The 26,787-nt window shown below is 32.4% G+C and overlaps 9 protein-coding genes across 10 annotated transcripts; 1 reads left to right on the plus strand and 8 right to left on the minus strand.

Moving 5' to 3' along the window:
• Positions 1 to 64: 64 nt before the first annotated feature.
• LOC143427431 (WD repeat-containing protein 43) lies at positions 65 to 4,364 on the minus strand. 2 transcript variants are annotated; one of them, XM_076901581.1, is made up of 7 exons: positions 4,237 to 4,364; positions 2,032 to 2,526; positions 1,435 to 1,876; positions 1,033 to 1,339; positions 678 to 922; positions 361 to 573; positions 65 to 208 (listed from the first exon to the last, which is right to left on the minus strand). In XM_076901581.1, the coding sequence occupies exons 2-6, from the start codon at positions 2,455 to 2,457 to the stop codon at positions 374 to 376; spliced, it is 1,620 nt and encodes a 539-aa protein (XP_076757696.1). In that variant the 5' UTR covers positions 2,458 to 2,526; positions 4,237 to 4,364; the 3' UTR covers positions 65 to 208; positions 361 to 373. The 2 variants fall into 2 exon arrangements, with proteins under 2 accessions (XP_076757696.1, XP_076757697.1); XM_076901582.1 differs by lacking the exon at positions 4,237 to 4,364 and adding an exon at positions 3,123 to 3,344.
• Positions 3,892 to 4,958, minus strand: LOC143427213 (uncharacterized). The gene is made up of 7 exons (XM_076901142.1): positions 4,951 to 4,958; positions 4,589 to 4,865; positions 4,534 to 4,545; positions 4,414 to 4,467; positions 4,237 to 4,373; positions 4,032 to 4,164; positions 3,892 to 3,945 (listed from the first exon to the last, which is right to left on the minus strand). The coding sequence occupies exons 1-7, from the start codon at positions 4,956 to 4,958 to the stop codon at positions 3,892 to 3,894; spliced, it is 675 nt and encodes a 224-aa protein (XP_076757257.1).
• Positions 4,959 to 5,242: 284 nt separating this feature from the next.
• Positions 5,243 to 5,773, minus strand: LOC143427435 (uncharacterized). Its single transcript, XM_076901586.1, has 2 exons — positions 5,677 to 5,773; positions 5,243 to 5,592 (listed from the first exon to the last, which is right to left on the minus strand). Exons 1-2 carry the CDS (start codon positions 5,771 to 5,773, stop codon positions 5,324 to 5,326), a joined length of 366 nt encoding a protein of 121 aa, XP_076757701.1. The 3' UTR covers positions 5,243 to 5,323.
• Positions 5,774 to 5,812: 39 nt separating this feature from the next.
• LOC143427214 (uncharacterized) lies at positions 5,813 to 6,478 on the minus strand. Its single transcript, XM_076901144.1, has 4 exons — positions 6,445 to 6,478; positions 6,318 to 6,342; positions 6,080 to 6,275; positions 5,813 to 5,992 (listed from the first exon to the last, which is right to left on the minus strand). Exons 1-4 carry the CDS (start codon positions 6,476 to 6,478, stop codon positions 5,813 to 5,815), a joined length of 435 nt encoding a protein of 144 aa, XP_076757259.1.
• A 539-nt stretch (positions 6,479 to 7,017) lies between these two features.
• Positions 7,018 to 9,804, minus strand: Hex70a (hexamerin 70a). The gene is made up of 6 exons (XM_076901580.1): positions 9,530 to 9,804; positions 9,054 to 9,390; positions 8,539 to 8,957; positions 8,145 to 8,461; positions 7,682 to 8,037; positions 7,018 to 7,510 (listed from the first exon to the last, which is right to left on the minus strand). Exons 1-6 carry the CDS (start codon positions 9,752 to 9,754, stop codon positions 7,107 to 7,109), a joined length of 2,058 nt encoding a protein of 685 aa, XP_076757695.1. The 5' UTR covers positions 9,755 to 9,804; the 3' UTR covers positions 7,018 to 7,106.
• A 2,185-nt stretch (positions 9,805 to 11,989) lies between these two features.
• On the minus strand, positions 11,990 to 14,695 carry Hex70b (hexamerin 70b). Its single transcript, XM_076901145.1, has 7 exons — positions 14,471 to 14,695; positions 14,063 to 14,393; positions 13,655 to 13,880; positions 13,410 to 13,578; positions 13,005 to 13,321; positions 12,516 to 12,868; positions 11,990 to 12,399 (listed from the first exon to the last, which is right to left on the minus strand). Exons 1-7 carry the CDS (start codon positions 14,678 to 14,680, stop codon positions 11,990 to 11,992), a joined length of 2,016 nt encoding a protein of 671 aa, XP_076757260.1. The 5' UTR covers positions 14,681 to 14,695.
• A 2,854-nt stretch (positions 14,696 to 17,549) lies between these two features.
• Positions 17,550 to 19,904, minus strand: Nopo (TRAF interacting protein no poles). Its single transcript, XM_076901995.1, has 7 exons — positions 19,532 to 19,904; positions 18,986 to 19,360; positions 18,620 to 18,721; positions 18,427 to 18,549; positions 18,112 to 18,355; positions 17,874 to 18,023; positions 17,550 to 17,794 (listed from the first exon to the last, which is right to left on the minus strand). Exons 1-7 carry the CDS (start codon positions 19,642 to 19,644, stop codon positions 17,699 to 17,701), a joined length of 1,203 nt encoding a protein of 400 aa, XP_076758110.1. The 5' UTR covers positions 19,645 to 19,904; the 3' UTR covers positions 17,550 to 17,698.
• Positions 19,905 to 20,245: 341 nt separating this feature from the next.
• On the minus strand, positions 20,246 to 22,950 carry Hex70c (hexamerin 70c). Its single transcript, XM_076901994.1, has 6 exons — positions 22,695 to 22,950; positions 22,180 to 22,513; positions 21,676 to 22,094; positions 21,253 to 21,569; positions 20,819 to 21,174; positions 20,246 to 20,708 (listed from the first exon to the last, which is right to left on the minus strand). Exons 1-6 carry the CDS (start codon positions 22,917 to 22,919, stop codon positions 20,299 to 20,301), a joined length of 2,061 nt encoding a protein of 686 aa, XP_076758109.1. The 5' UTR covers positions 22,920 to 22,950; the 3' UTR covers positions 20,246 to 20,298.
• A 2,824-nt stretch (positions 22,951 to 25,774) lies between these two features.
• Positions 25,775 to 26,605, plus strand: LOC143426829 (uncharacterized). Its single transcript, XM_076900499.1, has 2 exons — positions 25,775 to 26,140; positions 26,227 to 26,605. Exons 1-2 carry the CDS (start codon positions 25,904 to 25,906, stop codon positions 26,434 to 26,436), a joined length of 447 nt encoding a protein of 148 aa, XP_076756614.1. The 5' UTR covers positions 25,775 to 25,903; the 3' UTR covers positions 26,437 to 26,605.
• The last annotated feature ends 182 nt before the right edge of the window (positions 26,606 to 26,787 follow it).

The raw sequence follows: 26,787 nt of genomic DNA on the forward strand, positions 1-26,787 counted from the left end.
TGTATACATACGGAAAGTTTAAGTTTTAAAAATGATTTTTTAATAAAAACTTATTAATTAAAAATTAGAAGTACAATACCACATTTCTTATTTAAAAATTTTGTAACAATAAAAGTAAGTATAGTTTGTGTAGAAAAACGTCATTTATTTAAATTTCAAGTGCTTTCTTTTTTTCCACAGTTATTACATTCAGGAACTTCAGCGTTCACTGGAACAAAATAAAACGCTTAATTTTAATAATTTCATTATGTACTAAGTTATTTTTACCAACGTTATTAAGATTATTTTTTAATTTTAAGATTATTAGTTCAGTTTGAAGTTTCAGCAGTTTTTATTAGTTACAATTTTTTAATTTTGTACCTAAATTGATATTTCAGCTAGATATAGATTCCTCATCTTCATCATCGGAATTCGCACTTCTGACATCTTCATCGTTGTGTTCATCTTGATCATCTGGATCATCTTGATCGTCTTGTGCTTCTTCGTCCTCTTGATTCGACATTTCTTCCCAATTCTCATCAGATTCGCTTTCCAGATACTCGTCTTCAATTCCACCATCTTCGTCCGACGAATCTGTTTATATTAATTTATGTTCATTAATATTATCATTTTAGATAAGAAGAAATTAAATTAGTTTTATTTTTGTGCGAATTAATAATAACATTTTTTGTACAAACCTGAATCTTGATAAACGAGACAATTTTCGGCAATATCCTTGTCTTGTTCGTCAACTGTTTGAGAGATTTGACCAGTGACAAGAGAAACTCGACCTTTAAGTTTTGATAACTCTGTTAACAGAGTTAATTTTGCATCTATTAAACTTAAAATCGGTCCAAATAATTCTACAAGATCTGCTTGTGACAAAAGATGTCCCGCGTGTGCAGTCAACAGGGCCTCTAACCATCGCACAGCAATTTTACTCCTATAGTATAATTAGTACATCAATTAATAGAACTTCTTGTAGAAACTAGGAAGGGGGGGGAGGGTTAAACAGACTAAAATAAAAGATTAGTAAATATTTGAAAACCTTACGTGTAAGTTTTACCCTGAAGCAGGATGGTGAGCTCTTTAAGAAGAGGTCCAATTGCCTGTATTGGTAGCTTAGCAATAGTATTCCTGATGATAGACTCATTTTTTGTAAGGAAAATATTGCTCAAAATAGTCTTATCTTTACTATTCAAGCCTTGTATAAGTAATTGTGCTCTGTTGTTACCTTTGCTAGTGGTATTACCTGCAGGATTACTTTCAGCACTTAAGCTTAAGTTTTCTAATCTATCTTTTAGTAACAATTGTGAACCAGAATTGCTTTTAGCTCTTTTGGACGTGGTTCCAATAATTCCTGTCAGATAAAAAGAAAAAATTAATTTTTTTGTATAATTTTCTTTCTACTAACATTTATATTTCATATTTTTATGTAATTATATTAAATCATACCTGGTGTAAGGTATTCGACGTTATCTTCAATTGTAACAGGCTTCACTTTAGAAATTTCTTCTTTCCTATCTCTTTTTGTTTTTAATTCAGAGCGTACTAGACACTGTACCTTATTAGAAAAGTCTGGTGTCACTTTTTCGAATATAGGATTAATATACGTTCCATATGATAATAGTAATTTTTGGTCTTCAGTCAGCTTAGCATCTAGGATAGGAATTTGCTGGATACTATCCTTTTGACTTGCATCCGAAGCTACTGCGATATTCAAACTAGGCTTCAAAGGTTTTGATCGACCATTTGGTTGGTACTGAAACAAATGTGCTTGCCCAGACCTTGTTACTACCAATACCATTACTTGAGAGTTTTCCGAGATGTTTGTGGAAACACTAATTGGATCGTCTTGTAAAGCTAAACTCGCCACAGGAGTTCTTTCATTCCTTTGCTGCAAATATTTCTTCATTTAATAAATATAATAATATGTTTGTGTGTGTGTACATTGAAAATTTGTGATTCAAATTGATTAATGTCACTGAATTTGCTTCCATATTAATACAATATTTACAACTGAAAATAAAAAGTAACAAAGATATATCTTACTTCATCTAATGCCCAGACATTGAGGTAACCATCACCATAAGCACCACTGATAACATAGTTACCACCAGATGTCATTTTAATGGTACGGAGGCAAGTCACTTGGTTAGCATGACCTGTGAATGTCTTGATCAAATTCATAGTATTTAGATCCCACCATTTGATAATCCTTTCTCCTGACAACAAACTTTTCCCATCCGCAGAAACTGCTAGAGATGTTGTTTTTCCTTTTCCTGATTTCCATTTACATTTCACTCCATTTTCTTGAAGATTCCATTGAATAATATGATGATCATCCGCTGCTGAGAATAACCCAGTACTTTCAGACCAAGTTACAGCAGTAACTGTATCAAAGTGACCATCTAATTGTGCAGTAACAGAGGAAGTTGTTGTATCGTAAAGTGTAACTTTTCCATTTGTTGAACCCATTGCAACAATGCCTTTTTGACTGGATTCCTCCGAAATAGACTTCCTCCTGCGCTTTTTCCATGGTAATGGCTAAAAATTATCAAGATATTCAGGAATTAAATTGTAAGACAATGGATCAACTACAAAGTGGGATATAATTATAATGTCCAAAGTTAATGAAAGAGAACAGAATGGTTTGCATTTTTTAACTGTGTTATTGCTATAAATTCATTTAATGTAGAAATCTTAAATCTATATAAGATACAAAACAAATATCATTAGAATAATATATACTATGAATAGATAAAAGATATAGAAAAATACAATCCTTGATAGGAGTTTATCGCATGGACATAATTTAAGAGTAAAGATAAATAAAATAGGCAAACTTATGAAATAAAATGTATTTATTCTCCAAAATACTTTTCCAAAAGTCCGACTTTGGTGCTCATTTTTATATAAAATTTGTAGAAACTTATAAAACACATGGAAAACATAACCTTTAAAACGATACTGCGAAGTATAATAAATTCAACAATTTTAACGTTTACGATTAACGATACGAGTTACAAAGTAGTTCAAATGGAGAAGAATATTTATTTGATCTTAACATACAATGTAGACCTATAACAAGATGAGAAGTGTAACATTTATTTAAATGTATAGTAAAGGAGCACATGGCTCACCGATGTATTTGTTGCTCGGGAGCTGACGTAAAGCCAAGCCAAAACACAACACGGAGAAGAAAGGTGAAAGTTAGAAACATATTCGTCTTTTAAACGACCCGTGCCAGTATCCCAAATTTTCAACTTTCCATCATTTCCACAATGCGCAAAGTATTCACCGTCAAAAGAAAAAGCGTAATTAGCGGTAGTCGCCATTTTTGAACTATTAGAGTAATTCGAACCGAAGTAAGCTGCAATAAATCTCTTCTCCTTTAATGGTTAACTTCAGCTTACAATCGAAGCATGTACTTTTTGAAGTGTTCTGCCGCCAGCAATGGGTAAAGTTAAAAGATATTAGAATTTAACATACTACAAATCTCGAATAATCGCTTAATCATAAATTCGTACGTTATGCTTGACCATAATATACTTTACAATATTACTTTTGTATCTTTCGTTGACGATTCGAGAAATATCTGTATTTTGAAAAATACTAATAGTCACGGATCTCTGAGCCTTAAGACTTGAAGTTTGCCATTGTATATGCGCAAGTAAGTATAATAATACAAAAATAATCGATAATAACCGTTAAATTTTATTTAACTAATGTCTAAGAATCTTTTTTCGTGTGTAATTAGAGTTGTTTACATTATTTCGTTGCAGTAGTTTATCAATTTTTTTGTTTTTTATTTGAAAATTAGGCACGTAATATTTAAAATACGAAAAATGGTGTAGTCGATGTACCGTAAGATCGGAAAAGAAAGAAATACTTTCATGCAGCGATGTAGGATCATTCCATCAGTGACAAGAACATTGTGAAATATGACATGCACGCTTTAACGGCCTTAAAGTAAGAAAAAACATCAATTACCAGCGGTTGCTCGTATTATTATAGCGTAAAAAATTTATTGTTATCCCGTTATTACATACCAGTCCAAAGCTCTCGATTTTCATCACGTATAGTCCCGCAGCTGTCAATATACACGGTTTGTTGGATCTTATTTGCATTATGTGAAGCATCTTTTGAGTTTTCACAGGCATATCATACCATTTGGAGGCAAATCTAACGCGAAGTTCACAATTTCACTATATACTTATGTTACGTATATTTCCAAACAGATTCGTAGAAACTTACATTGTGTCGGCCAATTTCGAGCTTTGATCCAGCAATAGTTGTCCAGGTAGACTAATGATGTACAAATGAAATTGCTGACCTCCAAGATAGACAAAAGTTCTAATGGCCTGCTCTAGACGTCCCAAGTACATAACTAGCTGAGGGAGAAAAATATCGGCACGTTTTATTATCACTTGCCGATAAATCGGTAATTTTTATTGCATTAAATTTTGTCCCATAAGTGCGATGTTCCTATTTAAATATGGGATATTTCATTTTACTATTGGCGGGGCAAGTCATCGACGACTTGCTACCCACGTATGTACGTATCTATTGAGACATATTACAAGTTCAGTAAACGATGTATTCTTACTCTTACAGCTGTTACGCTGATGACCATCATATTTATCCCCATTTGTATCAAGTACAAGTTGCGGCAAGAACTTTCGAGGACGTTGTAAAATCTTAAAATATATAAATAAATTAGGCCCTCATCAATTGTTATTTTACTTTTAAGCAATTGGTATACGGACTGAAGCGCTTCATGATGCATTATCACGCATCTTCTGAATTTTTCGTATTTGTACTCGTCTGCATTGGCTGCATTTCTCTCTACATCATCATTTTCCGTCGATTTTAGAATTTGGTACCTGGTTACATTTATAATTAAAATCTAATTAAATTGCAAACATACTTCAAGGTACAAAAACGAGTATATAGTAAGTTGTAAGATACGTGTGCATGATTACGTTACATATCAACGTGAAGTAATATTGAATTTCATTATTAAGTTACAGTGTTCTTCTATTGCAGGAATGTTCACTCTCGATAGCAAGAAACAATCTTTGTATCTGTAGTAGGCGGTCGTCTGATTAGAAGTGGCTCAATTTACTGCCATCATTTATCTGCTACTTGAGAGTCACATGTTTGTCTTATCAGTTCAAAGTAGTTAATGCTCATTAGGACATTGCAATTCTTTTATTGAAATACTAATTTCTCATTCATGAACTTTATAGGGGTACAGATTTAGAAAATACGGACGCAATAGTGCACACCTATGTCACATTTTATACGATCACATTACCATATTGGATAATACAATTTTTAATTACCCGCATACTGTAAACAATCCGCATGCATGGTGAATAATAGTAATATATAATGAATCTACAGCGATTATTATTGACACAGCAATAATCGTAATCAACGTCAAATGTACGTATACAGTGTAAAAATATTCGAACTCGTCGAAAAGCACGTAATTAACTCTATATATGTGTTGCCGTGGTCGACTCTCATTTAATGGTAAAATAATATCCATTAAAGGATTATATAAAGGAAGGCACAAAAATACTGACAAAAATGCCATTAAAGTTTCTGGAAGAAATTACTGGCAATTAATTAATCATCTACCGAATAATTCGCATAACGATGTACATTGACGAACATGATACTACATACTTGCGTAAAGGTATGTAAGTTTGTTTCCTCGTTCAATAATTTCGTTTAAAGTATCTATTTCCTGTTCTAATTGCAATAACTTCCTTCCTTGTATCATGAACTTGAATAGTTTTTTGAACTATAATATGTATAACTGTTATAATTTTCTATATCTAAGCAATTTTTGCTTACAATACACATACATACATACACGTATTTTATTAACACGAATGTTCAATAGTTTTACGATACTAAGGATAGCTATAAGTGCTTGTGGTAAATCCTCAAAAATCCCATCGTAGTCTTTTTCCTTCATGGTATCGTATACTTTTATGCCCTATCAAGTCGCGCAATGTTATATGATTATTTTATTTATTACTTAAAAATAAGAGATTAACAAATAGTAATATGATTATAAACCTACCATTGGGCAATAAACAGATGCACACATTATCAGAGTCACGACTATCAGAATATTGTTAATTTTGTCATCTTGATAGGGATTTATGCCAAACGTTGTCAAGTATGTCCTAAGTACCGTATAATGAGTGTTACATAACTCGTTAAACATTTCCTTTATATTTTCCTGAAATGCTAAATATTTATATTTAAAAGAGAAACTGAACTAATGACTCGATATTAAATTGGTCACTGTAATCTACCGTATATTATTGCAAAATAATAAAACTAAATTTAAATAAGTTCATGATACGATATATAAAATGATCATTTACAAAGAATCGTGATGGAATAATTGTAGAACTCTTTTAATACTTATTTTTCTTTTACCGTCTGTATCTTTAGATTTCTCGAATGATGACATTTTAACTGTACAGATGTAGCAGCAACCGTTTGTAAGAAAATTGTTCCGGACGAACGTTTGAAATAAAACTGTTCTGAAGAACGTAACAACGTCAACAGTCAATCAATCGTGCGAATGTATTCATTTATTGAAGATGTTCAATATCAGTGTAAGTATATAATTTTCCTATCAAATGTAATTGCGTATTATCTTCGTACGTGAAGGTACGAATTTTTGCTATGAAAATTATATGATATCTGTATTGTAGCTAAGAAAGGCGTCATGTCAAGAGTGGTGATATCACCTACACTCTTCTTATTCTGACAATCTATGATTATTCTGAAATATTAATCGCGTTGGTTGCAACGCGATATTCGTTGAAGTATCCTCATTGGAATCCCTTACAATTTTACTTAACTTCGGAGAGAAAGGTTTAGAAATATTGTGCTCACATAATTCGCAATGGTACTCGGTTTCTTATTTTAATAAGATTTGACATATTGTTTATGTGGGACGTTTATATAGGAGTTTGTCCGGTATCGTTTTATCTTATAATCATCTTATTGAGATATAAAAAAGTTAACATTTATTGTGAAATTATAACAGTATAAAGATAGGTGAGAGAAATACAAGCAAGAAAGGGAAGTAATTAGAATGCAGTATTCATGTCATAATCGTCCTTGTGAAAAATCAGGATATCTTTGAACATCATGTTAGGTCCATTGTATTTGAAATCGTAGAGAGGTTTGTCCAATGGGAAACCGAACGGTCTGTTATCGTATTTATATTCACCCCATACTCTAGAACTGTACTTGTATTCTGAAGCAACTGGACTGACATATAAAAATAGTTGGAATGGCATTCCCTCTTTCTTGCCCTTTGGTAATAACAGTCTATCCGGGAATCCAAAGATTCTTTCGTTGTAGGTGAATGGTTTTCCCTCGTTGAGAGATGTTTCAATATTTTGATAGAATACTTCGCTTGGTTCTTGATCAGGAATCGTAAAGAAACAATCTTTACTGTTACGAACCACCTTATTCAAGCCAGAGTTCACTGTTGAAAATATATAAAGCATTATAATTATAAAATATATTAAGCATTATAATGGATTATAGGATAGAGACTTTTTTTATTGCTTTTATTAAAAAAAATTCATCTGTTGGTATAATTAAATTAATAATGAATTCGAAGGGCAATGTACTGATAAATAATTAAAGAACTTACAGTTGACCATCCAATTGTCGATTTCATAGAAGTATTTTAGATTTTCCGGAAGCTCCATCAATTTGCGATTCGAGTCGTATTTTGGTCCAAGGAAAATTCTGATGGCCACCTTCATTGGTTTCTCAGAATTAAGTGTAAAGTGGAAGTTGAATGGTTTGTGGTTCAAGCGATATTGTCTAATTTTAACCAATGGCATCTTTTCATTTTCTTTTTGTTTTTCAATTAATAAGCCGTTACTGATTGTTGCGTCAAATTGATCAAAGTATGTAATCATTTTATCAACAGTGAAAGATTCAATTTTCAAGCTTGGGTAAACAATTTCACTCATGTCGTACGGTTTCTGTTGCATTTTGTATCTGGTAGTAAATGTTTAATTAGATTAATACAACTTACTTTGTTATTACCTAGGATAAGGAAGAGATATTCGAGAATAAAACACATTAACTAGAGCAAATAATTTTACCTGTAATAATAATTGCATATTCTCTTGTAGAGGCAATAGAAGGCAGGGTCTCTCATAGAAGTGCTGAAAATTTCTAATGCGCTGGGTAAGATTTGATATTTGCTTGTTGGTTCTAGATTATAACCAAGGATTTTCCTGGCGAGGTTGTCGATGCTCCCATAGAAATTTTTGTTATAGGAATCAGCGTTACCTTCAATTAGATTTCCAAGTATGTTCAAACCTTTTTCGTTGTAAATATTGTACAATTGACTGTCGTTGCGGAAAATGTAACCAGAATCAATTGCAGACATTATTCTTGACTCTTTCTCCATAATGTCCTTCAACAAGTGAAATTATATTAGTGAATTATAGACAATTTTATTTTTTAATTTCAGCACTATCACTTTCTACTTACCTGCATATATTTGTACTTATACATGGGGATATTGCTCCAGGATTGTCTTTGAGGGAATGGTAACCCGTTGTCGAATGTCATGGTGGGATAATATCCAGCATAGAATGGCTTCTGCCAGTCGAAGTACCCGACATCGGGTAAGTCATTCGAAAATCTTTCCAAATAATATCTGTTCAACAATTGCTTGTGCCCGTAGAGGTATTCCTCTCCGCGATAATCCATGGTTTCGTAGAGACCAAACTCTGATGAGTCCATCCAGAATGGGATCGTTTGTCGGAAGAAGAAGTAGAAAGTATTTAGTCCAATATCTTCGACAAAGTAATTCAATTTGTTTTCTAAGTTGTACTCGCGATCAAAATACCAGCTTGAATAGTTCGCTGATATTATGTATCCTTTGAACTTGTCAGACGTTTGTGTGTCTGAAATGAAAATATTTGAAATGTTACTGAGCAACTTTGAATCTTCTGCGGCAGGAAGGTCTTTAAAATTCCGCAAACTGAAAAAAGGTAAATTACTTAGTTGGCCAAAAATTGGTGCATAATAGGCCTTTTTCATAACATCCGAGTTGAAGAAGAAATTAGGATATATTTCGTATGGAGGTGGTAGTTGGATGTATGCTGTATCTGGTCTTCTGAGCACTGCGTTGTACAAAGCATAGAAATACTGGCCCTCGTTTATATAGTTTCTTGCCCATAGGGCAGTCTTGAAGAAAACGTTGAAGTCGCTTGCGTAGTAAAAAAGCTTGAACAGCGCTTGCATCTCATTAAGAAGTTGTGGATAATAAACGGAGAACATTTCACCCCGTGGAAGCATTCCATTTTTGAAGAGATGAAGAAATTCCTTCACAGCAGCCTGAAATTCATCGAGGGTAGTCTTGTTACATCGTTATTGTACATGCTGTATAACTAACAGAATTAATTATTATTAATTGATACTAAGTGTATAAATTGAAAATCAAATTTTGGAAATGTTCTCCTTTTATGGCACTGACCGTGTTTGTGAATAAGTTGATATTGGCTTCGATGTCCCATTTTTGACCTTCTTCGTACAGGGGAAAATTCACAGCATTTGGTTGTCTAATGTAATACAACAGATTATAGATCTTCTTTTGCTTTAGTAGGAAGTCCTGGTCGGCTGTTTTTGTATTGTAATATTCTGCGCTGACTAAGCTGCAGGCCAGCAGCCCGAGCAACCATAACCGTGGCAATACGGACATATCTTTGAAAGTTTAAAATCACAGAGTTCTCGAGCGTGGATGCATCGTGCGTGGTCATTCTTATACTCTGTCATCCCCTCCCTACGATGTATCCACTGCGGTTCGCTTCCGTATTTTTGATTTTATGTTACTTTTCATTTATAACTGCAAGTTTTGTTTCTACTTAAAGGTGTATATCCCAGTCTAGAGCAATGCGAAAGTATTATTTCTAGGAATATATTTTTTCCAGAATTACTGTATGAATAAGAACTGTTCTCTTCCCCAAAATTATTTACATTTACGTGTACGCGATTTTTTCGTAAAAGGCCCATCTTCTTTTGTTACTGTGAGATATTAATTACAGTTATGAAAAAAATTTCTCTCGAGTTTGTATAATTTCGCACATAGAAAATTGTTAAAGGTTGAGAAAAATTCGTTACATAAAATTCAGTAAAATGTGAAATTGTTTATACGTTTTTATAGTTAACATTTCTGTTCTACAATATATCAGTATACTATGTGTTGTATTGCCATGTTTGTTTCTTGGCTGCCCAAACGCGGACCTGGTTCACTAAATTTTTGGTCCTCGGCTCATTCGTTCGGGCTATCATTAATTCTATTTGTTTGACTTGTTCACTATATTCATCCATTCTACGACGCCTTTGTTTCTCTCCTTATGTGTCAAGTTTTCTATTCTTATCTGTGTATAGTTACATTTTATAATACACTTTAGTCTTGCACTTTAGTTTATATTACACTTTTAGCCTTCCCCTTTCATTGTTATGTGTACTTCGTTTTCATTTTTCTTAGCTTTCTGGATACATATATCTGTTTACCTTCTTTTCGCTTCAGCACCTTAATCTCTCTACGACTTTATGGTGACCCCCTTTGCGATCTCTTTCTTTTAAAGATATCCCTGGGTAACCCTTGTACTGCTATCATTTTGTATTTAGTATTACATTCAGAACGACAATCTTATTGTTTACTTACTGGTTTAGGTTTGTTCCCCTTAGATGAGTCTCTGCAATCTATTCTAGTAAGAAAGTACTCGAGAAAAAATATTCCTTGTAAATAAAGACATTAAAATTGACTTTTAAGATACGTCATGACATAAAATACATGATTATTGCTGACCATATCCAAATACAAAATTAGAATCAACTTTTTCATCAGATAAATAAAGCAAAATTTTATTAATAATATAAAAATCTGGCATAAACAGTGCTCAGTCCTTGACCTTTAACATGACTTGTCAACATAAGTTACATAATTATAAAACATGTGTGTGTAAAAAAATTTTGATTTACTGGGCTGATCTCATCTTGGTTAACATTTAACTGTTTGTATACGCAAATATGATACATATAAATTGAATGAAAAACACGTTATCATCGGTTGATTAATGTTATCTCGTGAAACACTTGCTCTCACTTGAGATCATAGCTTACTTTCTTTTATTAGGAAATAGTCTGTATAATAATTCATAAAGATAGTATTGTCTCTATGATTATGCGAATGTGATTTATGCCGGAAATGAAATCCACTTATCTGAGCAGCTGTTGTTTTCTAAAATGTCCGGACGTTCAATAGGATGTTCTATTTTTCTGTAGCTATTATACTCGCGTTAATACACGTATAAGCGGTAATTAACGACGAAAAGTTGAAACAATACATTTTTCGATAATTTCGCCGATTACTTTCTTGACATTATTGTATATAAAATAATATTCTAAGAGAATAGAATATGTCATTTTAAATTGATTATCTAATCTTAGTGAAGTTTGAAAGTATAGGATATAACGACTAGGGTGTTCTATGTAGTTTACTTATATCTGTAACCGTCATTATAAAAATCTTTGTTTTGATTTCAGTATGGTTTGTTATCATTTCTGTTGACTTAGGCTATCTTTAATTACACTTTCTTTAGGTTTACTTAATAGATACATTGCATTTAAATTAACCGTGATTATAATTTTTTTTACTACTGAGGTTTCTATATGATAAGCCTTTTTGTTTCCGTTTTTAGCTGTAAACATGTGGTGTATCAATATAAAACTATCGATTGCACAACTGGTAAACATTCTATCTGACATAGAATAATAAAACCAAAAGACCATGTGTATATGCTTTTTGTACTTTATTTCGTTTTTGTCTACATAACACTTTCTACCGAGTTTCCTTATTAAAGAAAATTTAATTATTAACTAAAGGCAAAAAAAGATATTAACTCGTTTCTCTGTGGGTTACAGATTTTGATCAATTGTTACTCTGAGGATCATTTGTATCAGTATGATAAACAAATACATTCAGCATGTTAATGTTAGACATGGAAGGGTATAAAGGATTAATAGGTCTATCCAGGGGGAAGCCCAAGGGTTTATTGTCCATTGTGTAAGTACCTCGCACAGGTGAGTTCCACTTGTAGGTATCTGTTTCGTCATATGGCGAAACTATCGTGAATAATTTATAGGGCATACCTCTGCTTTTACCTTTGGGCAGTTGAAGCCTCCTAGGGAAGCCGTAAGGATGCTCAGAGTAATCAACGATTCCATTGTTCTCTAACGCAGACTTGACGCGGTTATAGTAATCATAGCTAGGAGGTTCATCAGGTGCTGCGAAAATGAAGTCGCGGCTGTCCCTTTCTTTGGTATGGGTTCCAGCGTCCACTGTACCGCAAATAAGTAAATATGATTTGTTAGTAAATGTATATTGTTAAGATTTAAAGATATTGTATCGGATCTATCTTTTTAGTTTCAGTGCGTTAGTCAAAAGTTATACTCACACTCAACATGCCACACGTCCAACAGTACAAAATTCATGTAGTGATGCTCGAGATCAGTCTCATAGCCAAATTCATCATATCTCGGTCCCAGAAAGACACGAACTGTTACTTTGGTCTTTTTCATACTATTCACGGTAATTTTATATGTGAATGGGGTATGGTTCAGACGTTTCTGTTCAGCTATGATAAGCGTATTGTCGGCGTCTGTTTGGTTACGAATGGACACAGCATTGTTCAATAGAGATTCGAATTTTTCAAAGAAGGTATGCAGACGTGTTACTTCGACAGATTCAATTTTTACGCCAGGACAGGCCAATTCTTCTTTAGTGTACATAGGGATATTTTCCTTGTATCTGGAAAATAGACATAGTTCTTTGAGTATGCACTCTTTATTGTAGTTTCAAATTGTTCAAAGTTCATGTCATTTTGAGATGTTAAATAAAACATTAATTTGTATATACACACATATTTATTTAAAAAAAAACAAACCTCTGATAATAACTAAGAATGTTAGTATATAGGTTGAAGAACATTGGATCCCTCATGCTGGTAGAATATATTTCAAGAGCAGATGGTAAGAATTGATATTTGACCTTAGAGGGAGAACCATATCCCAAGACTCTTCTGAGTAATCCATCCAGATGTCCGTACAATTGCACATTAACGGAGTCCGCATTACCTTGAACGATGTTACCAAGGACGTTTATACCCTCTTTTGTGTAAATATTGACACGCTCGTTGTTTTTGTCCAGGACGTAGCCCACATCGATGGCTGTAGCAATTCTGGTATGTAGATTCTTAATAGTCTATAATTTGTTTAAAAATATGATATTAAAATATGTAACCATGAGATGACAAAAATTGGAGTTATATGTATTACTTCGAAAAGTTTACCAGAAGATAGTCTTTATCGGCCATTGTTGGAAAACTGCCGGTTTCTCTTTCAGGGAATGCAAATCCGTTACGGTAATGCATAGTTGGATAATATCCAATCTGGATTGGTTCGCTTAGGCTCACATGTTCAACTCGGCCCATGTGATTGCTCAGTCTTTCAAGGTAATATCTATAAAATAAATGTTATTTAAGAACAATTAGTAGTATCATTAGCTACATGTGTAAATTGTCATAAAATACTATACCTGGCCAACAGTTGTTTGTGTACGAAGAAATAATAATCGCCACGAATATGTGGGACGCTAGTTTCGTTACCATACATGAAGAATGGGAACTCGTGATTGAGTAAGAAGTAGAAAGCATTTAGACCAACGTCTTCGGAAAAGTAGCTTAATTTGTTTTCAGGTATAATGTGCCTTTGCACGAACCAACCGCTGTAGTTTGCCGTTACGAAATACTTTTCTACATTTCCTGTTTTACGGTAAACGACCTCCTCAGTTTCGTTTAGACCTTTATGCACAGAAATAATTTTTACATCGACAATTTTTCTATTTATTTCATTTGTTCATTTGCTTCCTTAAGTGAATAATTTCCTATTGCTTGTTGATATAACTTATTAACGAAAAAGAAAAAAATTATTTCAGTCTACTAACTTCGATCACCCATGGCAATATTTTGTGCTTTCTGTATGACTTCATTGTTGAAGTAGTAGTTTGGTACCACTTCGTACATTGGCGGTATCCTGATGAACTTAGTGTCTTTGCGGTGAATGACGGCCACGCTTAAACTGTAAATGAACATGTTCTCGTTCATGTTAAATCTGGACCAAACAGCAGTGTTGTAGAATAGGTCAAATGTCTTGGCGCTGTATAAGACACGGAAAAGCACGGCAGCTTGGTGCCCAACATCAGGATCCATGATTGAAAACATGCTGCGACGGGGAAGCATGTCATCCTTCATACTAATAAACTCTTTTACCGCTGCCTATTTGGATCAATTTAACGTTATATAAATGATTTTTCAAATACTATGTCGTCAAGATCATCGAAGGAATAACGTACCTGGTCCTCGTACCCATCGACATGTCTATTAATGTCGAAGTCATATGCTATTGGAGCAAGGTCCGGGAAATACTCGTACGGCTGGTCAACATGCCAAAAGAGTTCGTAGACTTTCTTCTGCTTAGACAGATACCCGTGATCGGCGGGCTTGCCAGATATTGGTTGTGTCACCAAACAAAGGGTGGCCAAAATAATGAACGTGAGCTTCATAGCGCCGACCTACGTTATACTGTAATTGGAGTAAGTCACACATCACTTTATATACCCGTAATGAAATGCTTATATTTCGATAAATGGTCCGATAATTTGTATCAGGGTTGATTTGGGATAAGGTCACAAGGTGAAAATAAACGGTCCGTCTGACGAAATTCATATATATTTTGTAATTTATTGATACCAGTACTAATTCGATCGGTGTACTATGTTTTCGTAATTTCATTAAAGATAATATTGAAAAATAATTCTGGTATAGATGCGCTTTCTCAAATTCTGATATAGTATGAATAATATTAACAATTTTTAGGATAACATTCAAAGATTAAGCTAGCAAACGGTTATATTCATAAAGTGAAAAAACATTATAAGGTGAAAATTATCAATAATGAAATTAGTCCGATGCCGTTACAAGGGTTAACAAGTATGACAAAACATAACTTCCGTTATAAATTCGTATTAGTTATACAAAAATTGATCAAAAATATTAATCAATTTTTTTAAACGGTCTTCAAGAGTGTATATAAGTACACGTAAATTTTATATAACTGTGTTAAATTATTAATTATAGAATTTTTATAAAATATTTAATGTCCATTTTAGCATTTAGATTGTATCTTAGTAAAGTGTATCTGTATGTCGACAAAGGCAACTTTGACCATTGATAATTAACATCAATGAAGGAAAAGATTTTTAATTCTTTTACCATTGTCGATAATATAATCTTTTAAAATTATTAGTCATTAAAAATGACCCGAAAGAGAATGATAAATAGAATAATGTTGTATATTTTTTATGAAGATACTAAATTTTTAAACTTTTTTGTCAAATCTAAATTAAAGCCCCTTTAATAATTATCTATTTTCAACAGGTCATACGTTTCAGCCGATTAGTTTATTTATTCAAGAGATATCGTAGTTGAGAGCTATCCAACTTATGGCTGATATTATATAATACTGCAAAGATGTGAAAAAAATCTTTGTATCAGACGATGAGGATTTAACTATTTAAACCTTTACTAATTCCATATGGAAATGATGTGTTACAGGTTGCTCATTAAACACTCTTACTGGCATTGTGCAAAAGAGAAAAAACCATTACGGTTTCGTATAGGATTTCGAAATTCAAAACTGTGACTACGTTGCCATTTGGAGACATGTCTTTCTTCATGTGTGCAAATTCATATATCGCTTCCCTTCCTTTGATCAACTTACTGCTGCATATACGATTCCCCAAGTAAAGTATCGTCAAGGAATTAGTGCTAAAACAGCGATTCCAATCCGAAATTATGAAGTCCGTCATCGAGGGAGTAACATTGGTATAACATATCTTGTTTAATAATGTCGAAGGTATTTACTATTGGTACAAGTTCTGAGTGCTAAACGGTAGATTGATCGATATGCCAGAATAGTTGTTAAATTTTCTCCTATTTGTTAAGGTAATTTGCATCAACCATCATGCTAGATATTTGCTGCACCACCAAACAGTAGATGGTTGAAAGGATGAACGTGGGCTTTATTATGTATTTTCTTGTACTGCGATTAAAGTAAATTACTCATCACTTTATATACTCGAATTGAAATCGTTACACTTCGATAAACGGTTCGATAATTTGCATCGGGGTGAATCCAGGATAAGATACATGATCAATCTGACGATGTCCGTTTTTATTTTATAATTTATTGATACCAATAGCGAGTCAATCAGTGTACCGTTGCATTTTCGTAATTAAAGATAACAGTGTCTAAAAATGATTTTATTAATGTACATACTTTTTTCAAAAATAATACTTGGGGCAATATTATTAATAATATTAAAATAATATTCAGAGATTAAGCTGATGTTGAATTCAGTAATTATGTGTTAAATTATCTTCTAAACTTTTCAAAATATTGTTATTCTTTCATTTTTTTCTTATTGAAGGAATATGAAAGTCAACAAAATATGTTATGTCATTATCTCTATGTTTGTGATAATTGTGCCCAGGGCAGTAAATACATATATTAACATATATACGTATAACTGATTATTTTAAAGTTTTATTTTTCTTTATAGGCTACTCTGATAAATTTTATTGACAAATATGACAAAATTCAGTCTCATGCTCAACAACCATCAATTATCAGTAAATGTCATTATTTTATTAATGCTATTAATTTAAAGGACTGTTTTAGGTGAGGTTCCTATTATAAATAAAAAAAAACATGTAGCACACACACACACACACATACACAGATAATACAATTTATACTTGTTTATATTCATTTTCGTTTCTGTAGTAATTTAAAAACTTTTCCCCTTCGCACTCGCATTCTAATGCGCAGGAATTAGTTTCTCAGATTTCAGAGCGAATAAGTGCACCGATAGTTTCGTTGGTATTAACGTTTATATCTTTTGAAGTCAATGTCTGTTTCTTTCTACAAAATAATTATATATAAATTTCATTACCGTTCATGTGATTCACATTTTCCTTTGTTATAGATTTTGGATTGAGGGTTCAAGGAAAGGAATATTTAATCGACGCGGTATACACACCATAACACTTGACATTTAAACCGAGTAGCGCCAAGATTGGTTGTATTTTATGATCTACTACGTCTATGTAAGTAAACATACATACATGTACCTACATGGGTATATTTATTTAATTTTATATGACGAAAAAATGTAACATTTACAGAAAAATGAAAAGTATATTTAAATCTGAATATTAATGGGAGTAATTAGTGCGAGATTCATGTAGGGTATAAAATATTTTTGCAAAAAATTTATTAGAAAAATATACAATGAAATATACACAAGTTTTTTGATTAAAAGCTTTCTAGATGTTCTTTAATGTAAAATGTATTTTAGTCATATTTACAATATGAGAAAATATAATATATTCTTTGTCTCAAATATACGTTTATAAATATTATTAATATACGGAAAAATATATGTTTACAACAAAAATTGGCTAAACTTTAGTCATCATCTACATCAAATTTCTGTCTCTTTCATTTTATTCTTACACTTTCATATTTTTTTTACTTTAATGCCAGATGAACTTGGAAATAGTTCAAGTTTTGAATGTCCTCCAAGGCCATTATATGCATTAATTTGTACTCGTTCCTAAACAAATTATTTTTATGAACGGATATGTTAAATAGATATAGATTATCAGTTTTAGTATTTTTATATATATTCTTACATTGTTAATGTACGTCTGTTCAATCCTTGGTTTCTTTGTAAGAATGGAAGAAGGTAATTTCACTGTACCACGTTTTTGTCCTGCATGTTGATTTAAGGCTAATACTCCTATTGATTTCACAGGAAGATATGGTGAATTTATTTCGTTATTCTAAAAACAAATTATTAATCACTTTAGACGAATAAAGGACAAAGATTCAAATATATTTTTCATAAGAATAATAGATTATTTCATTTACTGTATTAATGCTTTGATCCTTCCTCTGGCACATATTTGGTTTTTCATTTTTTATATTCTTATCTGCATATTCTATTCTTCTTTCCTCTAAACAATTGCACGATTTACTATTTGAGGCATTCACTGTTTTCAAATTAGCATTATTTGATTTTTTTGTTAAGTATATATCTTTTTCCAATGCTTGAATCTTGTTTTGCAAAAGCATTTTTTCACTTTCACAAGCCATTAAGTCCTCTTCTAGTTTCCTGCAAGTAATGACATTGAACAATGCTTTAATATAAATTTCTTTTGTCATTACAGTGCAAACAGTACATACTTTCTCTTGGTTTCTTCTTCAGATAGGAAATTTCGTTCCATTGATACTTTAGTGAGTTCTTGTTGTAAGCTTCTTAGTTTAGTTCTCAATTCCCTTCTTTTGTTCAGTGTGGTTGTCATTTCTCTAAATTTATAAATACTTGAAAATGAAATACACATATGAATATATGAGACAATGAACACTGTTCAATTACCTTTTCATCACAGTTATGTAAGTAACAAGTGTATTAGCATCACATGTTCTTAGAACCAATTCATCAACATCTTCTACAGAAGCTTCAAGTAGTGTTTGTATACTTAAAAATAAAATACACTTACTAAACAATTATTATCATTAATATTAATCTACAATATATGAAATGTGTAGTTCATGCAAGGGTATATTACGATTTATTCATGTAGGATGTAACTAAAATATGTGAGCATATTTGATGGCCTATTCTATTCTTTCTATGTTTACATGATCTTTTCTCATCAAAAGGAATAAATATAATGCCAGTATTTATCAGCTATTTTAATTACTTCCTACATCCTATAAAGTAGTAAAAATTTATGCATACTTTTTATAATTTTCTAATCTTTTTCTCAACTGCTCGATTTCTTTCTTTTTATTCTCTACTTCTAAATTTTGCTCCCTAAAATAGTTAATTTGCTCTTTGAGGGCATAAATACCACTCTGTTTCTCGTTGAGTTCACTTTCCACTTTCCTTACTTCTACTTTCAACATTTTATTTTGTGTTTCTAATGTTTCTACTTTTTGTGCATAATGTTTAACATCTTTCTCTTTTAATACAAGCTGAAAATTCAATTTATCAACTTTGTCTTGTAAAGAGCACGTATCTTCAATAATGTTATCGCTGTTGGCAAAATTGAAGTATATTCTATGAATTTTAGAGGACGTGGTCTTTTCCCTACACTGTGGGCAGGTTTTAGATCTGCATATAAAAGAAAATTAATAAATTTATGTATAGGTAATATATTTATGCCTTTAGAAAAAATCTAAGCATCATTTATTGAATTACAAACATTGTTTTATTGATAAATCTCACTTATTCTTATCAAAATCTATATCCTGAAAAAAGAAAGTAATTTCAGACACTTCTTACCTCTCTAACCATTGGGTTAGGCATGCAAAATGAAAAATGTGTCCACATGGTGTGTGAAAGACATCGTCAGAAGGTACTAATAAGTCACTGCATATTACGCAGACAATATTCATTTTATATAAAATTAATAAAAGTAGTATCTGAATACAAATATTTATAAATATGATACCCTGCAAACATATAGTACGCAAAATTATCACTAGTTCTACGCTAATAGTGTTATTATATCTTATTCCAATTGTCCTAACATAATAGTAAATGCTTTAATTTCTTTCTCTCTCTCCCTCTTTCTCTCTCTCACTTTCTTAAATTAGCTTAACATTAACAAATTCAACAGAAACAAAATGCAAGACAAAATATCTGGAAGATTAACGGTTATTTGTATAGTGCCATCTATTAATGTACGCTACTACATCATAGAACTATGTCTTCTTATGCTGGTAATCATAAAACGATATTTCAAAAAATGCGTTCTTCTATACCGACGATTGATGAAAGTTTACAAAATTTGTTAAACAATTAAGTATTTTACATTTTATAAATGAATTAAGAGTAAATTCATGTTTGCTTGTTAACAGGTTTACGTGAAACTTGTTTGGCGTGTATGGAAATTGATAGAAATAGACCAGAAGGAGAATATTAATATGAAAGGACTTCAGTGAAAGGATACAAACACATTTATACTTCAGGTTCTTTTATTTATAGAATCTTCGCAATATAGTAAAGATTGGTAAATGTAAAGCACCGTTTTAGGAGACAGAAATTGTTTAGTAGTTCATCCTTTCCTTGTCGCTCTGGCGATTGTAAATGTACACGTCCTTGAAGTACATGTTGGGGATGGTGAAGTTCCATGCGTACATGGGTCTGTCCAACGGGAATCCGAATGGTTTGCCGTCGGATATCACTTTTCCGTACATTGGCAGCTCATATGTGTTGGTATTGCCGTCTTCCATCGAGCTCAAAAAGAAGAACATCTTGAACTTCATACCTTCCGGCTTACCACGTGGTAAAGTGAAACGCTCTGTCAAACCGAACATTCTTTCAGAGTACATGAACGGTTCACTTCCGCTAATGGCCTTGTTCAATTTGTCGTAATACATGTCACTAGACATCATATCAGGTGACGTGAACATCGATTCTGAGCTGCGACGTTCGATGTTGTTGTTTCCAGGACGAACTGCGAACAAAATAGTCGATTTCTTTAGTCTCTAGTATTCTAAACAAGCATACAGCATTTTTCTTTTCTATTTGAGTAAAGAATATATAATTAAAAGTCAAAATACTAACGGTTTACGACGAACTGATCCATTTCCATAAAGTAACTGTAGTATTTTTGCAGATAGACCATATCATTCTTGACGTCGTGGAAAGCAGGTCCAAGGAAGATTCTAAGCATTCCCTTCATTTCTTTATCGCTATTGATGTTTATTTTGTAGGTGAATGGCTGGTAGTTGAGACAAGCGCGACGTGCCTTCAAACGAAGAGACATTCCGCTCTTGAAGTTCTCCACCGATACGGCGTTGTTGATGAGGGTGTGGCAGGTGTCAAAGTAAGTGTACAGCTTGTCCATGTTCACGGATTCGAATTTCACTCCTGGTAGTTGCAGATCACTGTCGGTGTATTGGGGCTGGTATTTCTTGAATCTACATAATAATTTCGTTGATTAAACAGACGTTTTGAAATCTTATAACTTTGAAAATATTTTTGAATGGTCAATATACCTAAAGAAGTAAGTCATGATTCTCTTATAAAGCATGTAGAAGGCTGGATCTCGCATGTTGGTACAGTAGCACTGGAGGGCACTCGGAATCACATTGTTTTTGTTCTCGTAGTCGTAGTTAAAGCCAAGAATGTCACGAGCAAGAGCGTCGTATTTGCCATAGAATTTTCTGTTGCAGGAATCGACATTTCCTTCGATCACGTTGCCAAGCATGTTCAAACCTTCTGGTGTGTAGATGTCCACCTTCTTTCCGCGCTCGTCCATCAGATAGCCAGAATCGATCGCGTCCATTATGCGCATCTCCAAAGCATTAATTTCCTAAAGAATCACATGAACATTTTTTATAGTTGTGAACTCTTTATGATATGTTCTGTGGTATATAGAAATTCTTCCTTTTTTTATAATGTATTTAAATAATACTCACTCTTAAATATTTGTATTTATAGTACGGTACTTTGGAGTATCTGTCTCTCTGTGGCAAGGATATACCGTTAGGGAACATCATCGTCGAGTAGTATCCAGGGTAGATAGGTTTGTGCCAGTCGAACTCCGCTATTTTGCCAAGGCCATTCGACATTCGTTCGAGGAAGTATTTTGCCATGAGTTGCTGGTGGAAGAAGTAGTAGAACTGCCCACGTATCTCTTTAGGCATACCGTACTTGCTGCTCAACCAGAAGGGGAACATTTGACGCATGTAATAATAATATGCGTTCATATTGGGATCTTCCATGAAGTAGTCGAGCTTGTATTCATCATCGTTGTACGGCATCATGTATTTACTGGAGTAGTTTGCAGTAACCATGTAGGTTTCGATGTTGTCCATTCCGGTGGCACCACGGTTGCCTGTGAACATTCATTTAATTAAGATCATCTCAAATTACTTTGCATAGAACTTGAATTATTAGTTTAATATATTTATTATACTTACCACGGGACATTTTCAGGTATTGTGCCTCCTGAATAACGCTTGAGTCGAAGAAGTATTGAGGGTAGATCTCGTAGATGGCCGGCAGTCTCATATATTTGCAGTCGTTCCTATAGAATACTGCGACCGTGAACGCCGAGGTGAATATGCCGCTGTTCATGTGGAGTCGGGCCCAACAAGCAGTTTTGTAGAATGTTTGGAAATCTTTTGCATTGTAGAACAAGTCAAACAACATCTTCATCTCGTACAATTGTTCAGAGTTCGACGGAGTGAAAATTGCACTGCGAGAAAGAAACATCCCCTGCTTGTACCACCAAAGGAACTTTTGTACGACATTCTGAAACATACGAACGAAGGATTGAATTAAGTAATCATTCATTTATAACATATAATATTAAGAAATCTACTGAATGTGTTGCTAAGTTGAAATCGTTAGTTAATGAAATTGAAGAATTAAAATAGGAATTATATTATATGTTGTTACATAAGTTTAAAGTAGTCGTCAAATGGTTAATCACCTTGTCTCTGTACATGTCCATATTGCTTTCCATGTTGTAGTTTCTACCGATGTCGTACCATTCCGCGTCGATCAGGTCTGCCTGTCTTACGTAGAGCATCAAGTCGAAGATTTTCTTCTGCTTGTGCAGGAAGTCCATGTCAGCGGTGCGTGTTCCGGAATACCTCCTGGTATCCGCGGCGCAGAACGCGCCTAGCGCTAGCAACAGTGCTACTACTTTCAGCATCCCTACAGGTAATGAAAAATTGATCACCCTCGATACAATTCGATGCTATGTACCCTGGTACGGTCCATCGCGTGCTTTTATACTTATTCCGAATAGGGTAATCACGGTGAACCTCTGACCTGTACTTACCAAGATACTGTGTGTCATCAATAACCGTGTATATTTGTGCAAATTGTCGAAGGATAGCGCAATTTTTTTTGTCGAAAAAGAAATGGGAGAGTGAGAAAGAGATGGTCGCCCTATAGTTTTCAATATAATATCATTTATAAATATTTGAACGCTCGACTCTTTTTGATGTCTATAAAGTGACTATTCTCTTTTACAATAATTATGTACGTATAAGAATAAATACGCAAGGATTTTTTGCGTAATGTAGAGTGGACAAATATAAAACGGTAACGTATACATATGTTCGATTAGAGATTGATAGCTTTTTGTAATAGACATTTGGTCCTCTGGTATTGCGTTAGAAAATGAATTAGTTCCAATGTTACATCTTTTTATTATAATGTCATTCGTGCATACCCTTAAGTTTTCTACGTTTCAATATATCGATGTGAAAAAATCAGATAAGTCAAGTTCATTCATTTTGGTGTTTTTCCATTTGTTCGTTGTTTTTACAGTAATCTATTGAAGGAATAACGCTCTTCGTGGCCGTATTTTGTCATTAATTCACGTCACGCCATACATGGTCGTCAATTGCATTAAATATTGCCCAGATAAAAAAATGATATGTGTATATATTTATTAGTTTCAGTTTTGCAATTACAAAATGAACTTGACTTATATATACATATATATATTTTTTTAATCATACTCTACTCTTTTCATCCCCACTCTGTCCCTTGTACCTTGACTTGACGATACTTATTTCTCAATTTATTTTTTAAATTCATTTTATGTTTTCTCTCTCCCCGCTCTTTCTCTTTTTTTCTTTTTCTCTTTCTCTCCCTCTCTCTCTTCCTCTTTAATTTGCTTCATATTAATTATTTTAATCCTAACTCATTGTAACCTGATTTAGTTGTTTTATTTCTTGTTTTTCATAGAGATTTAATTTGCCAATTTGTTTATCTTTCTTAATTTAATTAAATTATTTTACACAAGTATAGAAATGATTATAAACTATTTAATACATTAAATAATTTATAATCATTTCTTTATTTAAGATTCAATTTCTCTCATTTCATGTCAGTATTCTATTATCTGCATAACTTTTTTACACGTGTACGTAAAACATGCAGCAGTTAAAAACATATTTCTTTCTTAATAGAATATACTCTTTTAATTCTATATTGTCCATTTTTATCTATTTTTACATTGTAATTTTACTTTACCCATGCAATGTATTTAAAACATTTTATCGAAATTACAGTCCGTTCAAATTTACATTAGTAAAAGAAAAAAAGAAGATAAACGTAAATATTCGAATAACTGTTTAAAAATGTATGTTAGTAGGACATTTTACTCTGGTATCTCATTCATTTTAGTCATGTTTTCAATAATTTCATTGCCCCCATTCGATTATTTTCTTTGCATTCCAGCAATTTTGTTACATCATCCACATTGCAGCTTATACTTCATCTTCATTTGTTACATCATTTCTTTGCTTGTCTTTCCGGCAACAACTTATTCCTCATTTTGTTTATAACCCAAACTTAGTCATATCCGATTGGTCTTAACAGTCTGAATTTTTTATTTTGTGAAATAGAGTTTCTCGCTAAGAATTACACCAAAAATTTTAATTATTTTCCTTTTTGAATTATTTTTCTTTAACATTTTTTCTAATTAATACAATAAGGTAAAGACTGCGAGTTATTGTAGTTGTGTAGATCACCCTATGTGGTTCAAATCACCGCAAAACACGCTGCAATGTTATTGTGTAACATATTGTGATTTGTCGTCGCGAATCTTCATTATTCAGATACAGAATGGATTATGGTTTCAGTATACGCGGTCGAGTAAACAAACTTTCGTGTTGCTCGTGCACGTAAATTTCCATGTAAATTTCCAATACGGCTAGTGGTGAAAAGAAAGCGGTGGAATGAAACTGAAATGGATGGAATTGTTGCGGATGAGTGGACGTGAATCATCAAAGAATGGAGTGAGGTAGAGATAACAAAGTTTGTTAATATGCTTCCTATATCAAAAACTGGAAAAACAACAAATTAAATAATTAAATTACTTTTATAGTATGTTAAGTTAATTTTAAGTTCATACAACTTTTTCTTTCATTTCTAGTTAGCGATGCAACTATGAATTAACAAAAAAGAAACGAAAATTAGTACTTTTTATTACTGTATATTAACAAATTTTTGATTTCAGTATTTGGAAAATATGTTCCTGAAAAGAACATGAGCTTCAACTTCAGCGAACCATTCTTTCTGTGTTAGCCACTAATTATAATATATGGTAGCGATCTACACGTACGTACAGATATAAATGAACGTAATAACAAGAAACATCTGGAACGTGTGTTTCGTAACAAGTATTACTCAAGTTTTATCACTTTCCGAAAAATATTTTCGCGAATTAACAAAAAAAAAAGTAACTTAGTACCTTGGAAAAGTTTATCTCCGTGACGTTCATTCAAACTAATAAGAATGAACCTATAAATAGTACGATCTAGTAATTATTTGGATAATTCGTTTTCAAATAAGTTTCTTTATTAGAACCTGAAAAAGAATTAAATAGAAATACATATACACTAAATCTACATATGACATATGAACAGATGTATCATGAGTTTTGCATACACTTTACAACCAATTTGAAATTCGAATTTGAAAAAATTGAGTGGCATTGCTAAGATTAATTTGCGACTAAATTCAGTTTATTTACACTAACTTAACATAACGAAGTTGAGTGGTAAAGAAAAATATCTGTTTTTATTTAAAAAGATTGAAGATAAAGTAGAAGTCATAATGAAAAATTTTGAAAATTAAACCACTCGACAGTTCGAAAATGAAAAATGAAATATTGAAAAAATGGATTTCATGCTTTCTGAAAAAGATCTAATTTTAGTATTCTCTGATTACGCTAGTACGATTACGATAGCCAAAGCGTTCATTAAAAAGTTGGAAGAAGATGCACAGCAACATTCAGATCAATATCGTGAAAAAATAGCTATTGATATTGGAGCACATGAAGCCCTTGAGGAGCATATGGAATTGTGGATGCGTGATTTAAAAATTCAATTAAAAAAGTTAGAGTTTGATGGTAGAGTAAGTTATAATTTATATTTTCTATTTATAAAAAATTAATTGTTTATTACAACCAATGGGAATAATAATGCATATAAATTTAAAAGGCTAGCACGCTCAGAAATTTCTTCCACTTTACTAACTATTTGCTTACTTTACGATCACCATTGACTAAAATGGGCAATCAGCGATATAAAGTTCCAGTGTATAATGTTACGTTCCCAAAGGAAAAAGAAGACCAATTAATTCCTGAATTGCATACATCGAAAATAAAAATAAACAAAAAATACACAAATAAAAACTCGACAAAAATATAATTTAAAAAGCTAGACTTAGAAAGAAAAAAGAATAAAAATCACATTAACAGTAACATAAATAAATATATTATTTACTTTTATTTCCATACATTTAAAAGTATAACATTATTTCTATACACTTGGCTTCATATATCAATAAACATAAAAACACCATAAGAAACGATAGATTTTTTTTACATATAAATGACTGTGGACACAATTAGCAATTAGTAATAAGTAATATGTTATTACTTAGAACTAATAACAATAGATCTGAGTTAGAAAATGTTTATATTTTATGACATACAGATTGTAAGAATGTAGACATATGATCATACTTAATTGTACTATTGGTTTATACAAAGTATCCGA

This window comes from Xylocopa sonorina, chromosome 9, assembly GCF_050948175.1.
Source record: "Xylocopa sonorina isolate GNS202 chromosome 9, iyXylSono1_principal, whole genome shotgun sequence".
In the NCBI taxonomy this organism is placed as follows: domain Eukaryota; kingdom Metazoa; phylum Arthropoda; class Insecta; order Hymenoptera; family Apidae; genus Xylocopa; species Xylocopa sonorina.

Coding starts and splice junctions, on each gene's coding strand:
- LOC143427213 (XM_076901142.1), bottom strand. Junction 4,165..4,236: donor TCGAAATTGGCCGACACAAT/GTAAGTTTCTAC, acceptor ACTTCGCGTTAG/ATTTGCCTCCAAATGGTATG. Junction 3,946..4,031: donor AAATCGAGAGCTTTGGACTG/GTATGTAATAAC, acceptor TCTTACTTTAAG/GCCGTTAAAGCGTGCATGTC.
- LOC143427431 (XM_076901582.1), bottom strand. CDS start 3,317: ATGGCGACTACCGCTAATTACGCTTTTTCTTTTGACGGTGAATACTTT. Junction 2,527..3,122: donor CCCGAGCAACAAATACATCG/GTGAGCCATGTG, acceptor GATAATTTTTAG/CCATTACCATGGAAAAAGCG. Junction 1,877..2,031: donor ATGTCTGGGCATTAGATGAA/GTAAGATATATC, acceptor AAATATTTGCAG/CAAAGGAATGAAAGAACTCC.
- LOC143427435 (XM_076901586.1), bottom strand. CDS start 5,773: ATGATACAAGGAAGGAAGTTATTGCAATTAGAACAGGAAATAGATACT. Junction 5,593..5,676: donor ACTTACATACCTTTACGCAA/GTATGTAGTATC, acceptor AATTTCTTCCAG/AAACTTTAATGGCATTTTTG.
- LOC143426829 (XM_076900499.1), top strand. CDS start 25,904: ATGGATTTCATGCTTTCTGAAAAAGATCTAATTTTAGTATTCTCTGAT. Junction 26,141..26,226: donor AGTTAGAGTTTGATGGTAGA/GTAAGTTATAAT, acceptor TAAATTTAAAAG/GCTAGCACGCTCAGAAATTT.
- LOC143427214 (XM_076901144.1), bottom strand. CDS start 6,478: ATGTCATCATTCGAGAAATCTAAAGATACAGACG. Junction 6,276..6,317: donor TTATTTTGCAATAATATACG/GTAGATTACAGT, acceptor TCATTAGTTCAG/TTTCTCTTTTAAATATAAAT. Junction 5,993..6,079: donor CATCTGTTTATTGCCCAATG/GTAGGTTTATAA, acceptor GCGACTTGATAG/GGCATAAAAGTATACGATAC.
- Hex70a (XM_076901580.1), bottom strand. CDS start 9,754: ATGTCCGTATTGCCACGGTTATGGTTGCTCGGGCTGCTGGCCTGCAGC. Junction 8,958..9,053: donor ACCAATTTTTGGCCAACTAA/GTAATTTACCTT, acceptor TTTTCATTTCAG/ACACACAAACGTCTGACAAG. Junction 8,462..8,538: donor ATAAGTACAAATATATGCAG/GTAAGTAGAAAG, acceptor CACTTGTTGAAG/GACATTATGGAGAAAGAGTC.
- Hex70c (XM_076901994.1), bottom strand. CDS start 22,919: ATGCTGAAAGTAGTAGCACTGTTGCTAGCGCTAGGCGCGTTCTGCGCC. Junction 22,095..22,179: donor ATACCTGAAAATGTCCCGTG/GTAAGTATAATA, acceptor GAATGTTCACAG/GCAACCGTGGTGCCACCGGA. Junction 21,570..21,675: donor ATAAATACAAATATTTAAGA/GTGAGTATTATT, acceptor GTGATTCTTTAG/GAAATTAATGCTTTGGAGAT.
- Hex70b (XM_076901145.1), bottom strand. CDS start 14,680: ATGAAGCTCACGTTCATTATTTTGGCCACCCTTTGTTTGGTGACACAA. Junction 14,394..14,470: donor TCGATGGGTACGAGGACCAG/GTACGTTATTCC, acceptor TGATCCAAATAG/GCAGCGGTAAAAGAGTTTAT. Junction 13,579..13,654: donor CACAAACAACTGTTGGCCAG/GTATAGTATTTT, acceptor TTTATTTTATAG/ATATTACCTTGAAAGACTGA.
- Nopo (XM_076901995.1), bottom strand. CDS start 19,644: ATGAATATTGTCTGCGTAATATGCAGTGACTTATTAGTACCTTCTGAC. Junction 18,722..18,985: donor AGATTAGAAAATTATAAAAA/GTATGCATAAAT, acceptor TTTATTTTTAAG/TATACAAACACTACTTGAAG. Junction 18,550..18,619: donor TACATAACTGTGATGAAAAG/GTAATTGAACAG, acceptor TTATAAATTTAG/AGAAATGACAACCACACTGA.